At 39.6% G+C, this 13,743-nt stretch overlaps 1 protein-coding gene across 1 annotated transcript in view; it reads left to right on the top strand.

The window, feature by feature from the left end:
* FREM2 (FRAS1 related extracellular matrix 2) overlaps positions 1-13,743 on the top strand; it is a 128,670-nt gene that overhangs the window by 93,616 nt on the left and 21,311 nt on the right. Inside the window, exons 8-16 of the mRNA XM_061994040.1 lie at positions 446-655; positions 927-1,124; positions 2,006-2,170; positions 2,248-2,430; positions 4,709-4,839; positions 5,729-5,887; positions 7,353-7,656; positions 11,109-11,240; positions 11,863-12,194. Coding sequence (XP_061850024.1) covers positions 446-655; positions 927-1,124; positions 2,006-2,170; positions 2,248-2,430; positions 4,709-4,839; positions 5,729-5,887; positions 7,353-7,656; positions 11,109-11,240; positions 11,863-12,194 — 1,814 coding nt within the window. The remainder of the gene's footprint in view (positions 1-445; positions 656-926; positions 1,125-2,005; positions 2,171-2,247; positions 2,431-4,708; positions 4,840-5,728; positions 5,888-7,352; positions 7,657-11,108; positions 11,241-11,862; positions 12,195-13,743) is intronic.

Here is a 13,743-nt window from a genome sequence, read left to right on the forward strand (position 1 = left end):
TTTCTCCTTCCCTTTTTACGTTAGTCTCAAAACTTCTGTCTTTATTACAGAATAATATGAAATTTCTTTCCAAAAGACTTTGCTTCATCTCCAGAGTCTCTCTCAAAGCCTTTTGCTTACTTTTCTCACTTAAAGCAAGTGTTATTAGCTTTAGTGGAATAACTGCTAGTTTAAAACAAAACAGAATGAACCCTATTTTCTGACCTTAACTAGTTAAAAAAAAAAATAGCTTAATGTTGTCTTTTTTAATTGGATAGTCTAACTTTGATGGTCAAAAGATATTTTTTCTTTGCAGGACTGCCAGAATTTGTCAAATCTTAAAATTATAATTCAAGAAAAAATAAATTTACCTACAATCAACTGATTAATGATATATATTTTTATTTTTCATTATATGCAATGCTATTTATCACTTTTATGTTTTTAATCTCTTTTCCATTGGTAGCTGGAGTAGATTATGTAGGCATCAGTCGGAATTTGGATTTTTCCCCCGGTGTCAATATGCAGACGTTTCGTGTGGTAATCCTGGATGATCTTGGACAGCCAGTATTGGAAGGAACTGAGAAGTTTGAGCTTGTGCTAAGAATGCCTACGAATGCTGCCCTTGGAGAACCCAGCAAGGCTACCATCTTTATTAATGACTCAGTGTCTGACTGTGAGTAATAACGTTTTTACCTTTTCACATTTATACAGAGATGGATGACTGGAGTTCATAAATAGCACTTGTACTTAGGAATCACACTGAAGCCAGTGAATCTATACATATTTTTTTCTACAGAGCACGTGTTAAGTAATTTGCTCTCTAGCTGCTTATGTAATATACCTAGTGCAACATGACATAATGAAATGTGCAATAGTGGAGAGAAGATATGATGACTTTTGTAATTATATTTCACATGTGCTTTTCATGGTTTTTTTCTGCACAGTGCCTAAGATGCAGTTTAAAGAATCTGTATACATAGGCAATGAAAATGATGGACAGATTTCTGCCATGATATATAGGAGTGGGGATATCCAACACACATCCACTGTCAGATGCTATACAAGGCAAGGTTCAGCTCAGGTAATGATGGACTTTGAAGAACGACCCAATACTGACAGTTCCATCATCACATTCCTACCTGGTAAGTTCTTGATCTTACTCTAGAAGTCTTTACCATGCTTTGTTTGGCTTTGCTTTGCTTTTGATGTTTGGTTTGGTTTGATTTAATTGGGTCTTCCCACAGAGTAGTGCCAAAAAGGCCACTATGGGAAAACAATGGCAGAACGCACAGAAACTATGTTGTCTGGTTTTGCTTCATTTCTGACAAAGAGGGCTAATTACTGGGAACCAAAGGGAGATATCTTCATGTAGGTTCAGCCTCAGGATGTTTTTAATAGCAAAAGCAAATTCAGTGTAACACAATCCACTGACACTGAGAGCCAGAGTCTTTGAACATTTAATAAGTCTAGACATATTGATTTGTGAGTTCTCAAATCAAATATTTTGCAACTCCAGAGCATTTTTAAGGTAATATTCATTGTCACTTGGAATCAGCAGGACTTTAAAAGATATGAAAATCAAATGGAATAATAGAATTGAAGGGTTACACAGTTGGAGAGTGTCCAATCAAAAGGGAGTTGAAATAAAAAACTACAGGGCAAAACTACCATTAGGATTAGTGAAAGTAAATGCACACCATAGGAGATGTCACTGAGGAGAAATCTTTTATTCTAAGATAAAACAAAAGGAACAATAGATTTGAAGTGGATTTACCAAATAGAAGTTTGTCTTAGAGAAAGCCACAAATGAGGGATTCCACTTTAATGAGTTTCCATAGAAAGGTAATGATTACTAATTCTACTTTCACTACTGCCTTTATTCATTAATTTAAATGTTGTCAAGGTAGATGCCTTTGCCAGCAGAAGCACCTTGTGGTTCTCTGAGCTTGGAGAGAAGTGCTGTAATACAGCACAGCACAGAACACCTAAGTTTTGCATGATATTACCTTCAGAATTATTTCAGGTGAAACTGAGAAGCCTTGCACACTGGTGCTTACGGATGATACTTTCCATGAAGAAGAGGAAGAACTACGCTTGGTTCTTGGCACTCCAAGAAGTGATTCTTCCTTTGGTGCCTCTATTGGCAAACAAAATGAGACTCTGATAAAGATTCGGGATGATGCAGACAGTAAGAAATTATTTTGTTGTTATTGGCTTTTGGAAGCTTATTTGTGTGCTCTGAAACAATTTTTCTTCCAATTGCAGAGGCTATCATTAAGTTTGGTGAGACAAAATTTAGTGTGAGTGAACCAAAGGACTCAAGGCAAGTAGCAGTTGTAAAAATCCCAGTGCTTCGTCTGGGAGACACTTCCAAGGTTTCTGTCGTAAGAGTTCATACAAAGGATGGATCTGCAGCTTCTGGAGAAGACTATCACCCTATATCAGAAGGTAGGATCATTCAGATGTTTATCACATCTTTCTACTTGTTTTTATTCATAACTGAAACATAATGTTTCAAAACTGAAATAACTTTATAATTGCGATACTTTGCAACCACATCCATTACTACCTTTTCCTGTTCAAATTCAACATGAACATGATCCCATGTGGTATGCAACAGCCAAATTGTTCTTGCAGTGCTAGATATCTTTGAAGATATTTACAAAACTATTGTGACTCCTGTGAAAACATCCACAGCTCAAATATCCGTAGAAGAAATGTGTGAGTGCCACTTTAGTAATATTTTAAAAGCTTAATACCATTACTCTGCAGAAGTATCTACTTATGGGCTACAGTTGCGCAATTGTTTCTCAAGCGATTCATTAGGCTAATAGATTTTGCTCTGTGTAGGAATTAATGTCTACTTCCATTTGTTTTTCTACTTTCATAATAATTCAGCATTCTCTCCATATCTCTGCAATTCACTGCTCCTCACTAGTAATGAATGGGGAGAGAAGTTGTGCAGCAGAATGAGAAATTTCTTTGCTGATAAACTTCTTTCCATTAGTAGCCCACCCACAGGCTTTAGTGAATGACTGAAGAGTTTGTAGCACTGATTTATTTTTTCCTCTAAACCTGTTTCACCATGGGTTGCAGGGAAGACTCTGCTCCAGTACTTAATTTTCTCCTCCCCCTCTTTCTCCTCTGACATTCAATGGGTTGTAGAGTTTCCTTCTCTGGGAACATTCAAAATCCAACTGGACAAGTTCCTGTGTGACCTACTCTAGGTAGTCCTGCTCTGGCAGGGAGATTGGGACTGATGATCTTTTGAAGTCCCTTCCAACACTTAAGATTCTGTGATTCTGTGATTTATATTGGCAGAGCTCTAGCTGTCACATTTTCTCACTCCTCTCTTCTGGCTGCTGTTGCAGAGCAATTTTTTCCCTTTCTTAACTATGTTATCGCAGAGGTACTATCGTTATTGCTGATGGACTCAGCTGGAGGTTCATCTTGGAGTTGATTGGCACTGGCTCTATCAGTCATGTGGGAAGCTTCTGGCATCTTCTGGCATAAGCCTCCCTTCTAACAACCCCACTATCAAAACCATGTCATGCAAAGCCAACACAGTCAGCTAAGATTGCACTTTTCTCTGCCATGACTTCCATAGTTATTTCAGAGACAATCATAGAATGGTAGGGTTGGAAGGGACCTTTAGAGATCATCTAGTCCAACCCCCCTGCAGAAGCAGGTCCAACTAGGACAGGTCACGTAGGAACATGTCCAGGCAGGTCTTGAAGACCTCCAAGGAAGGAGACTCCACAACCTCCTTGGGCAGCCTGTGCCAGGGCTCCCTCACCTGAACATTGAAATAGTTTTTTCTTATGTTTAAATGGAACTTTTTGTGTTCCAGCTTCATCCCATTACCTTTTGTCTTGTTGTCAGATACCATCAAAAAAAGGGATGCTCCAACCTCCTAATACCTATTATTTAGATATTTGTAAATATTAATAAGATCCCTCCTCAGTCTTCTGTTCTCCAGACTAAACAGCCGCAGTTCCCGCAGCCTTTCCTCATATGAAAGATGCTCCACTCCCCTGATCATCTTGATGGCCCTGTGCTGGACTCTTTCCTGAAGTTCTCTGTCCCTCTTGAGCTGAAGAGCCCAGAACTGAACACAGGACTCCAGATGAGGCCTCACCAGGGCAGAGTAGAGGAGAAGAACCTCCCTTGACCTGCTGGCCACACTCTTCTTGACGCATCCCAGGATGCCATTGGCCTTCTTGGCCACAAGGGCACATTGCTGGCTCATGTTTAGTTTATTGTCAGCTATGACTCCCAGGTCTCTCTCTGCAGAGAGGTTTTCTTTTGCATAACTCTGGCTTTGAGCCTTGGTTTTGGTACATATCATTATATTAAATCACATTTTGTTTGATTACAACCTGACGATACTTTTTACTTTGAGTTCTTCAGTCTTATGGTCACATATGTTACCAACATTTATATAATAATTAGTCCTAGATCATTTTCAAAACATTAAGTTCTAGTGGACTAAAACTCGGTCTTTGCAAGTCTCTTTTGATGATGATAATGCCTCATTTTCAATGATTTCCACATGTCCACTCCTGTTCAATATTATTACTTTTAGCATCAAATGGGTTAAACTAAATATATCAATATCTGTAGTCTGAAAAGTGATTATTAACTACCATCTCTCATGGCTGGGCATAGAATTACAGCTTAGAATTACAGAACGGATTTATTAGCAAGTGTCTCATTATGTTTTTAGAAATTGAGTTTAAGGAGGGTGAAACACAGCACTTGGTGGAGATTGAAGTCCTCTTTGATGGAGTGAGGGAGATGAGAGAAGCCTTCACTGTTCACCTGAAGCCTGATGAGAACATGGTGGCAGAAATACAGGTAACAAACTCATGAAAAGTCCTCAAAACAAAATCTTTTAAATGGAGCTTCTTGCTTTCTGACTCATATCTTTACTCTTTTTTTAGGCTTTATACATGCCATCTTGGCTTGTATCTTAAAAGACAAAGAGAATCATCACAGCTGAGATAGTAGCATCTACCCAAAACTGTTTGTTGCCAAAGCAATAAGATTCATGGGGTTGTAGAGACAATGAGAGACAGTCTTTATGATATCATTCCAGACACATTCTCCTTGTAGAACCAGTCGTAAAAACTGATGTCCTCTTGGAAGCACTGTCTGTTAACACAATATAACCTCTATGCTGTAAAAAGAGCAATCAAGTGAAGTATAGCTTCTAATATCAAAATCACATTAATATTATTCTTGTTAGATGAAACAGCCACACATTCTTGTTATTTAGCATTGTGTCGTGCATACTTTTAATTCAAACAGTATCTTCATCTGATTTTGCAGAAAATATTCTTAAGACTCTTTGTCCACTTCATCAGTTGTTCATCACACCATATGTGGTCTGAATTCAGGTAGCCAGACAGCAGAGACACAGTCTCTGCTAATGACAAACACCCTGTTTTCCACCAAGTGTTAAAGCATACAGTGCACAGAATACAGAAGTGATTCAAGAATGCTGGGACACAGAGTTAAAGGATCTGGTGTCTTGAGTGTTCTGAAAAGAAAAAAAAATAATTTCAGTTCTTGCTTTTGTAGTCTGCAATATACTGTCCAGTGCCTCAACTCTTTCTCAATAGGTCATTCCATGGAGGTTTTAAAAATTACTATGGGATAATGTTTCTAAGGCTAGACATATTCTGTTCAAGGTCCAGCTTGAATCTGTTTGTTTATTTAAGTATTTCTGGCTTTTCATTGTCAGACAGCCAAGGCCATTGTTTACATTGAAGAAATGAACAGCATGGCAGATGTCACCTTTCCCTCTGTCCCACAAGTTGCATCCCTTTTGATATATGATGATACTTCTAGAGCCAAAGACAAAACCAGTCCCGTAGCTGGCTATCCTGTCATCTGTATCACAGTGAGTATCTTTGTGGAAAGATGGAACAAACAGTATATGGATTTTGTTCAGTGTCACAGGCTGCCCAGAGCAGGTGTGGAGTCTGCTTCTCTGGAGGTTTCCAAACCCACCTGTACCTATTCCTGTGAGACCTAATGAAGGGGAACCTGCTTCTGCAGGGAGGTTGGACTGGATGATCTCTAGAGGCTCCTTCCAACTCCAACCATTCTGTGATTTTAGGTACTCAGTGTCAATCCATATTGTTGTTGAGTCACACATGAGTTCCAGCTAAAACTGTCCTAAGAGCTAATCAAATCTGTCTGCAATATGAATCAGTTTTCACAAGGACAAAAGGCATGGAAATATGTTTCTCTTGTTCATCACTAAGAACAGTTTGATACTCACACTGTGTTGACGATTGCATGATTTTATGTGCCCTTATGTCCAAGAAGGCCAATGGCATCCTGGGATGCATCAAGAAGAGTGTGGCCAGCAGATCAAGGGAGGTTCTTCTCCCCCTCTACTCTGCCCTGGTGAGGCCTCATCTGGAGTCCTGTGTCCAGTTCTGGGCTCCTCAGCTCAAAAGGGACAGAGAACTTCAGGAAAGAGTCCAGTGCAGGGCCACCAAGATGATCAGGGGACTGGAATATCTTTCCTACGAGGAAAGGCTGTGGGAACTGGGGCTATTTAGTCTGGAGAAGAGGAGACTGAGGGGAGATCTTATTAACATTTATAAATATCTAAATGGTGGGTGTCAGGAGGTTGGGGCATCCCTTTTTTCTATTGTAGTTAGCAACAGGACAAGGTGTAATGGGATGAAGCTGGATCACAAAAAGTTCCACTTAAACATAAGAAAAAACTATTTCACCGTTCAGGTGAGGGAGCCCTGGCACAGGCTGCCCAGAGGGGTTGTGGAGTCTCCTTCCTTGAAGGTCTTCAAGACCCACCTGGACATGTTCCTATGCGACATGATCTAAGTGAACCTGCTTCTGCAGGGGGATTGGACTAGATGATCTCTAAAGGTCCCTTCCAATCCCTACCATTCTATGATTCTGTGATTTCCTACATTATCTTGCCTTAATTTGCAAAATTAAAATCACTGGTGATAACAGACAAGCCATTGTTTCCAGTGAGTGCCACAGACTGAAAAAATGAGTGGTTTTTGTTGAAGTACTACAACATTAGATGAAAGCATTAGATTCAAGTTAAAGTAGTATGTGGGAGTGCAGTTGGTGCCTTCATAATTATGTCAGGTTTTCATCAATAAACCATAATTTAAAATAATATTTTTATTTCAATAAGCATAATTTGACCGGTCTTCTTAGTAGTGCTAAAAGCATCCATGTCAAAATAAAGTGATCTCTTAAGAGATTTACTGAGGTTCTCAGTTCCATATTGCTGAATTGTGTGACTCTTGATAAATCAAAATTCCTTTGCCATGAAGCAATGAAATCGTTAATACATCTTCCATTTTTTTTTCCTGCAGGCTTGTAATCCTAAATATGAAGACTTTGAAAAGACTGGTTCTATATGTGCCAGTGAGAACATCAATAACACTCTGACACAATACCGGTGGCTTGTAAGTGCACCCACTGGTCCTGATGGTGTGACTAGCCCCATGAAGGAGGTTGACTTTGATACCTTCTTCACTTCCTCCAAGATGATAACGCTCGACTCCATTTACTTTCAAGCCGGTTCTCGTGTCCAGTGTGCAGCTCGTGCTGTGAATTCCGATGGGAATGAGGGTCTTGAGCTTATGAGCCCCATTGTAACTATAAGCACATTAGAAGGTAAGGCATCACCTATTGCAAAACTCCCAGACCTCTTGTGGATCCCAAATTCTATCTTAAAAGAATCTGATTGCATTATTGGGTTGTTTTAAAGTTAGAGTCTCAGCTTTTCCTTTGTTTTTCATAGAGATGGTTGTTGTGGTTTAGGCCCATCCAGGGAGAAAAGATCACAATTAGACTTAAGTACAACAGACCCTGGAACTCCCGAAGGACAGAGAGGGCTCAATTTCTTCTTATGGTTCTGGACATAACAGACCAAGCTACTCAGCTTGGGGAAGAAAACGAAACTTAATTTAATCAACCTCAAACTAAAACAAAGCAAACAGAAATATCCAATGGAAAAATAATACAGAGTAAGGCAAATGATGGAAGTGCAACCAGCTTATCATGGAATCACAGAATGGTGGGGTTTTGAAGGGACCTCTAGAGATCACCAAGTCCAACACTCCTACTAAAGCAGTTCCTCTTGATCAGGTCACACAGGAACATGGTCAGGTGGATTGGAAAACCTCCAGAGAAAGAGACTCCACACGCTCCCTGGGCAGCCTGTGCCAGGGCTTCCTCACCTGAACAGTAAAATAGTTTTACCTTAAATTTAAATGGAACTTTTTGTGTTCCAGCTTCTTTCTATTACCCCTTGTCCTGTCATTAGATAAAACAGAAAAAAAAAGCAACACCCCAACCTCCTTTCATCCACCATTTAGATATTTGTAAATGTTAATGAGATCTCCCCTCAGTCTCCTCCAGACTAAACAGCCCCAGTTCCTGCAGCCTTTCTTCAAGTACCCTGATCATCTTGGTGGCCCTGCACTGGACATTCTCCAGAAATTCTCTGTCCTCTTGAATTGACGAGCCCAGAACTGGACACAGGACTGCAGATGAGGCCTCACCAGGGCAGAGGGTCAGCAGAACCTTCCTCCAACCTGCTGACCACACTTCTTGATGCATCCCAGGATACCATTGTCCTTCTTGGCCACATTGTTGGCTCATGTTTAGTTTATTATTAACCAGGACATGCAAGTGTCTCTCTGCAGAGCTGCTCTCCAGCAGATCAATTCCCAGCCTGTACTGGTGCATGGGGTTGTTCCTTCCCAGATGCAGAACTCTGCACTTGTCCTTGTTGAACCTCATGAGGTTCCTCTCTGCCCAACTCTCAAGCTGGTCGATATCCCGCTGAATGGCAGCACAGCCTTCTGGGGAATCAGCCAGTCCTCCCAGTTTGGTGTTGTCAGCCAACTTGCTGAGGGTACACTCTGTGCCCTCATCCAGGTTGTTGATGAAGATGTTGAACAAGACTGGCCCCAGAACCAATCCCTGTGGAACTACACTGGCCTACTCTTCTGCAGCCATCTTGCATTCTTTGTGTGATCTCTGCTGCTTTTTTCACTTCTCATTTTTGTAGGCTCAAATCACCTTTGTTTGCACTGTCAGGAAATTTACACTCAAAAGCAGACTTTGCTTAAGCATATTGTCTACAAGGTGCAGTGTAGTGCTTGTTAAAGGCAGATAACCTTGTGCAGGGTGAGCTAGTTTTGTTATGTGGAAACAGTCTGGCTAAGTTAGTGTTATAATGCGATATATAGATTACACTCAACAAATTAGCAGGGCTGAATTATCGTGCGTATATTACTTCCAGTTCCTCAGCTAACTTGTGGTGGGACAGTTTGACAATACTGAAAATCATGTACAACATAAAAGGAATTGTTAGATGCTACTTTGAAAGAAGTGAAATGATCAAAGCAACCTGCCAAAATCCTGAACATTTTGAACTTTGAGAATGCTGAACCTCCAATGCATAGACTAAAACCTCAAAAGTAAATCAGACTGCAAAAAAAAATATTTATCCTCTTTAGTACAACAAAACCAAAAAGCTATTGTGTGCAGAAGAGATTTGTTTCCTCATGCTAGATGTTTTCAACTTGGAGCCACTGAGACAGATGAGGTCCACCAGAACCAATAAGTTCTCCAAGAGTAGTGTTGACGGATCTGCAATTTCGGAAAAACTTATCTACGCAGGAATGCAGATAAGCCAGGCACTTCTTTATTATGCAGCGCTGGGAAAACACGGGGGATAGCTCCTCCACACGTGCTTCGTTGTTAGTTACCATTTTCAGGATTTTTAAACAGGTCAAATAAAAGAATCACATTTGCCAACACAAGCATGCATAAAATATCCATCTATCAATTTAGCCCTTCACCTTGATTGGTTCCCAACAAACACAAAATTTCCAAAATCACAGCGATTGGTCAAAAAAAGATATCAGTCCCTTTGTTTTAGTACCAACTAAGGTAACAGCCAAGGTAACCTAACGAATACATTTACCAGGGTCTTGTAGTTAAGGTAACAGCTAAGGTAACCTAACAAATACATTTACCAGGGTCTTGTAGCTAAGGTAACAGGTCCCCATCAGGTGTGGTATGTAACTCTTGCAGTTTGATCCTTATGTGATTCAAATAAATACTTACTTAATCAATAGGTGTTTGAGTTATTTGCAAGTGCTTAGCTAATTGATTGAACTATTACTAGGTGATTAACAAGTGCTTGACTACTTATTGTGATGATAAGTTGTTAATTAAAATAATTGTGTATCTGCAACAGTAGAACTGTTACTTTTCCTGTAAACTCTCAGAAATGGGCAGGGAGTGGGACATGGGCAAAGGGAACTATTTTGATTTTCCACTTCTGCTGGTTTCTTTCTTAAGAGTACCTTGTGATCCTTTGGTCATCACATGACAATGTGCTACGATTCTTATGGCCAAAATGCAGACACTTCTGCACTGAAGTATGAAATTAGAAGTTGCATGTATCTGATTACAAACCTAGTCTTCTACAAACCAGGACCAATACCTGAACAGGTTGAAGTAACCCTGGAAAGAATTGCCAAAATAAGTTATAGATCCTTCTTTCTTCTTGCAAAATTCAGCTGAACAAGTCCCTGAGAAACTTGATCTAGCTTTGAAACTAGGTCTACTTTGAGCAGTGTTTCTAGAGATCCTTTGACACAATTATTCTAACTACCTTTTGGTCACTAATGGAACAGGAGTCTCATAGAGTTCTGTGAAGGCATACAGAGATCCACACCCCAATCCAGTGCCAAAACCAATTGAACACTAATCAGGTATCTTCCATAAAGCTATGTATGTGCTTAAGATGGTGGGAGGAATTCAAGCATTTGCCTCTGAGGACCTCTGTATGGCACTTGACACTGACTTTGCAACTGTGGTTGACACAAGCAAGTGAAAATGTACGCATGCAATATCATCACTTGCTTTTGAATGTTGATCAAATAATGATTTCTGTTTGTATCCTCTTTTGCTTAACTTCCTGTTCAAACCTCTGGTAAATGCTGCTCAAACCATTTGCCTGTCATTCAAGAAAATTATCCTTGTTCTGGAAACGTATAGATTATTTCCTCTGGACATAAAGTAATGTTGCTTTCTCTTTTAATTAGGTCTTTGTCAGCCTCGTATATCAGGAGTGGTTGGAGCTGAACCCTTCTCTGCCAAATTGCGCTATACTGGTCCAGAGGATCCTGATTATGCCAACCTCATCAAACTGACAGTCACAATGCCACATATTGATGGTATGATAAAATCAACTGTGGAGTTGAGAGAACTCATACAACAAGCCGTTATTTGAGCTTTTTTATTGGTCATGACATTTGAAAAAGACAGTAAAAAATCTTTTAATGTGTGGGACCAGAGAAAAATGGGATGAATATACAAGTGCAGTTTGCAACGAGATGCTTAAGATATTGTACTGATACATGGTCTTTGATGTGAAGATTAAGTGTTTTCAGATTAATTGCATAGTTTAGATGAGTTGGGCTAGACCTACACTTTTTAAAACTCCATTGAAGTGCATGGAGACATACCAAAGATTAATTTATTTCCTAAAAAAAAATAAAGTCATTCAATTGCTATGTTCTTCTGAAAAAAATCACACAACATCCTGATTGAAAAATGTGTTAGAGGATTAGAAAAAGGTTGTTTGCTGTTTCATAGAATACATAATTATCATGGATAATGTTCTTATACAGACTTAACATACTGACTTTCTTTGAATTCTAAAGCACATTAATTGCTGTAAGTTCAAAATACAGAAGCACTGCATGAGACATGCTTAGTGTTTGACAAACTCATGCTCAATTCAGGAGCTCTGAACACTGGAATTTAAGGGTAATGCTATAAATTAATGTTTTTTAGGCATGCTGCCTGTCATTTCTACAAGAGAGCTCTCCAACTTTGAGCTGACACTTAGCCCTGATGGAACTAGAGTTGGAAACCATAAGTGCTCCAACCTGTTGGATTACACGGAAGTGAAGACCCATCATGGTTTCTTAACTGATGCTACCAAAAATCCAGATGTGATTGGAGAGACAATTCCCTATCAATACAGCCCGATAATTAGAGGCTTCAATACCTTACGCTTCTACCGCAATCTGAATCTGGAAGCCTGTTTGTGGGAGTTTGTTAGCTATTATGACATGTCCGAGCTCCTGACAGATTGTGGAGGCACCATTGGGACAGATGGACAGGTATGACACTGTAACTTCATTTTGTACTGTGTTCTTAAAATGAAATATTTCCCATACAATACATCTGTGCTAGTAGAAATAAGTGGGTTTAGAATTAATTTACTTGAAAAGTGTTCTTTCTTTCTTTCTTAATAAAAAATACACTTCCACTAGGAACAGGTGATTTCTTAAAGCTATTGATACCATAAAATACTGATAGGCAGTATGTAAAATCTTTGATTGAAATTAAGGGAATAATGTAGTTTGAATGAAATTTGCTACAATTTTCTTCTAATACAGTTTGGAAGTATTTTAGGATAAACCAATCTCACCTTTACTGTATAGTTGGCCACCTTAGTCTTTTCTTAGAATGAAAATCTTCTGAAGCATTGCTTTTAGCACATTGATAATACTGGGCTATTTAGTATTGGTCACGGTGTATCTTTAACAAAGAGTTTAAAAAGATTGTAAAGAGCCTTCTTGCTGGTAACAATAGACTGCAGTGACCTACCAGTTACTTGTCTCTGTTGATCCCTTGCTCACTGGGTAACAAGACCCACCAGTGCAGACAACACAGTGGTCTCACATTACCTGGCAGAAAATTCCTTGCTCAGGAAGCAAAGAGAAGTTGATAATATGAAGTGCCTGAAGAACAGAGCTATGAAAGTGTTTGGGTAGTTAAACCAAAGAGATTGGAGAGACCTTCAGGTGTCCTTTGGAACTCTTTTTTCCTAGAAATCCCTAGTAATGTGGAAGCAAAGGGGTGCAGGATTTCTCATGGTGCAGAGAGAGTGAAGTTTATCTCTAGCTCTTCCTAGTGTAATTGCTATATAAGCCTGTCTGATTCCATTCAGGCTCTAGACTACGAAAGCTGCAGCTATGAAGATGAGTCCTTTAGGAAATAATCCTACAGGCTGGAAGAAAGACCGGAAATGCAGTACCTTGTTTCAGAGAAGTCCTTCTGCAGCATGATGGCTGTGTGGCAAAGCTAACCTACTTTCCTGGCTCACTAGCCTTCCTTGCTGAGCCACTGTGGAAAGGCCACTGTGTGAAATGGCCATAATATCTCTGCCTTTAGCAGGTGTTCATTTTGCCAGGGACCCATCTGCTTCTCAGACCTCAGCAGACTTATATCCACAAATTCTTACTTTGTCAGTCCCAAATGACATGAGACTTTAGCAGATGAGAAAGGTGTATTTTTGTCCAAACAAACCTATGGACATGTGCCTCAAGAAATCTGTTTTTCTACTAAAGCATAGGTGCCAGTGGACATATAGATACCTAGTCAGATAAGCTGATTTTTATCTTTTTTTTTTAAATATATTTGCATGCCTAAAGTCCACCTTATTCTGTGAATGTCCACAGGTTATCATACAGTCGGTTTGCTGGACGAGAAATTGCATCAGGCTCTCTTAAACCTTTGGTCAACTTGCTAATGTTCTGCCGCTTTTAACTAGAGACTATGTGCTCTATAAAGTGTAAGACAAGAACAAAAAGGGAATTCGTGCCCCTCTTAGATGTAAAGTCCTTGATGGATATGTCATCACAGTGCTCTGTCATCAGTTCTGGT

This window comes from Colius striatus, chromosome 1 (genome assembly GCF_028858725.1).
Source record: "Colius striatus isolate bColStr4 chromosome 1, bColStr4.1.hap1, whole genome shotgun sequence".
In the NCBI taxonomy this organism is placed as follows: domain Eukaryota; kingdom Metazoa; phylum Chordata; class Aves; order Coliiformes; family Coliidae; genus Colius; species Colius striatus.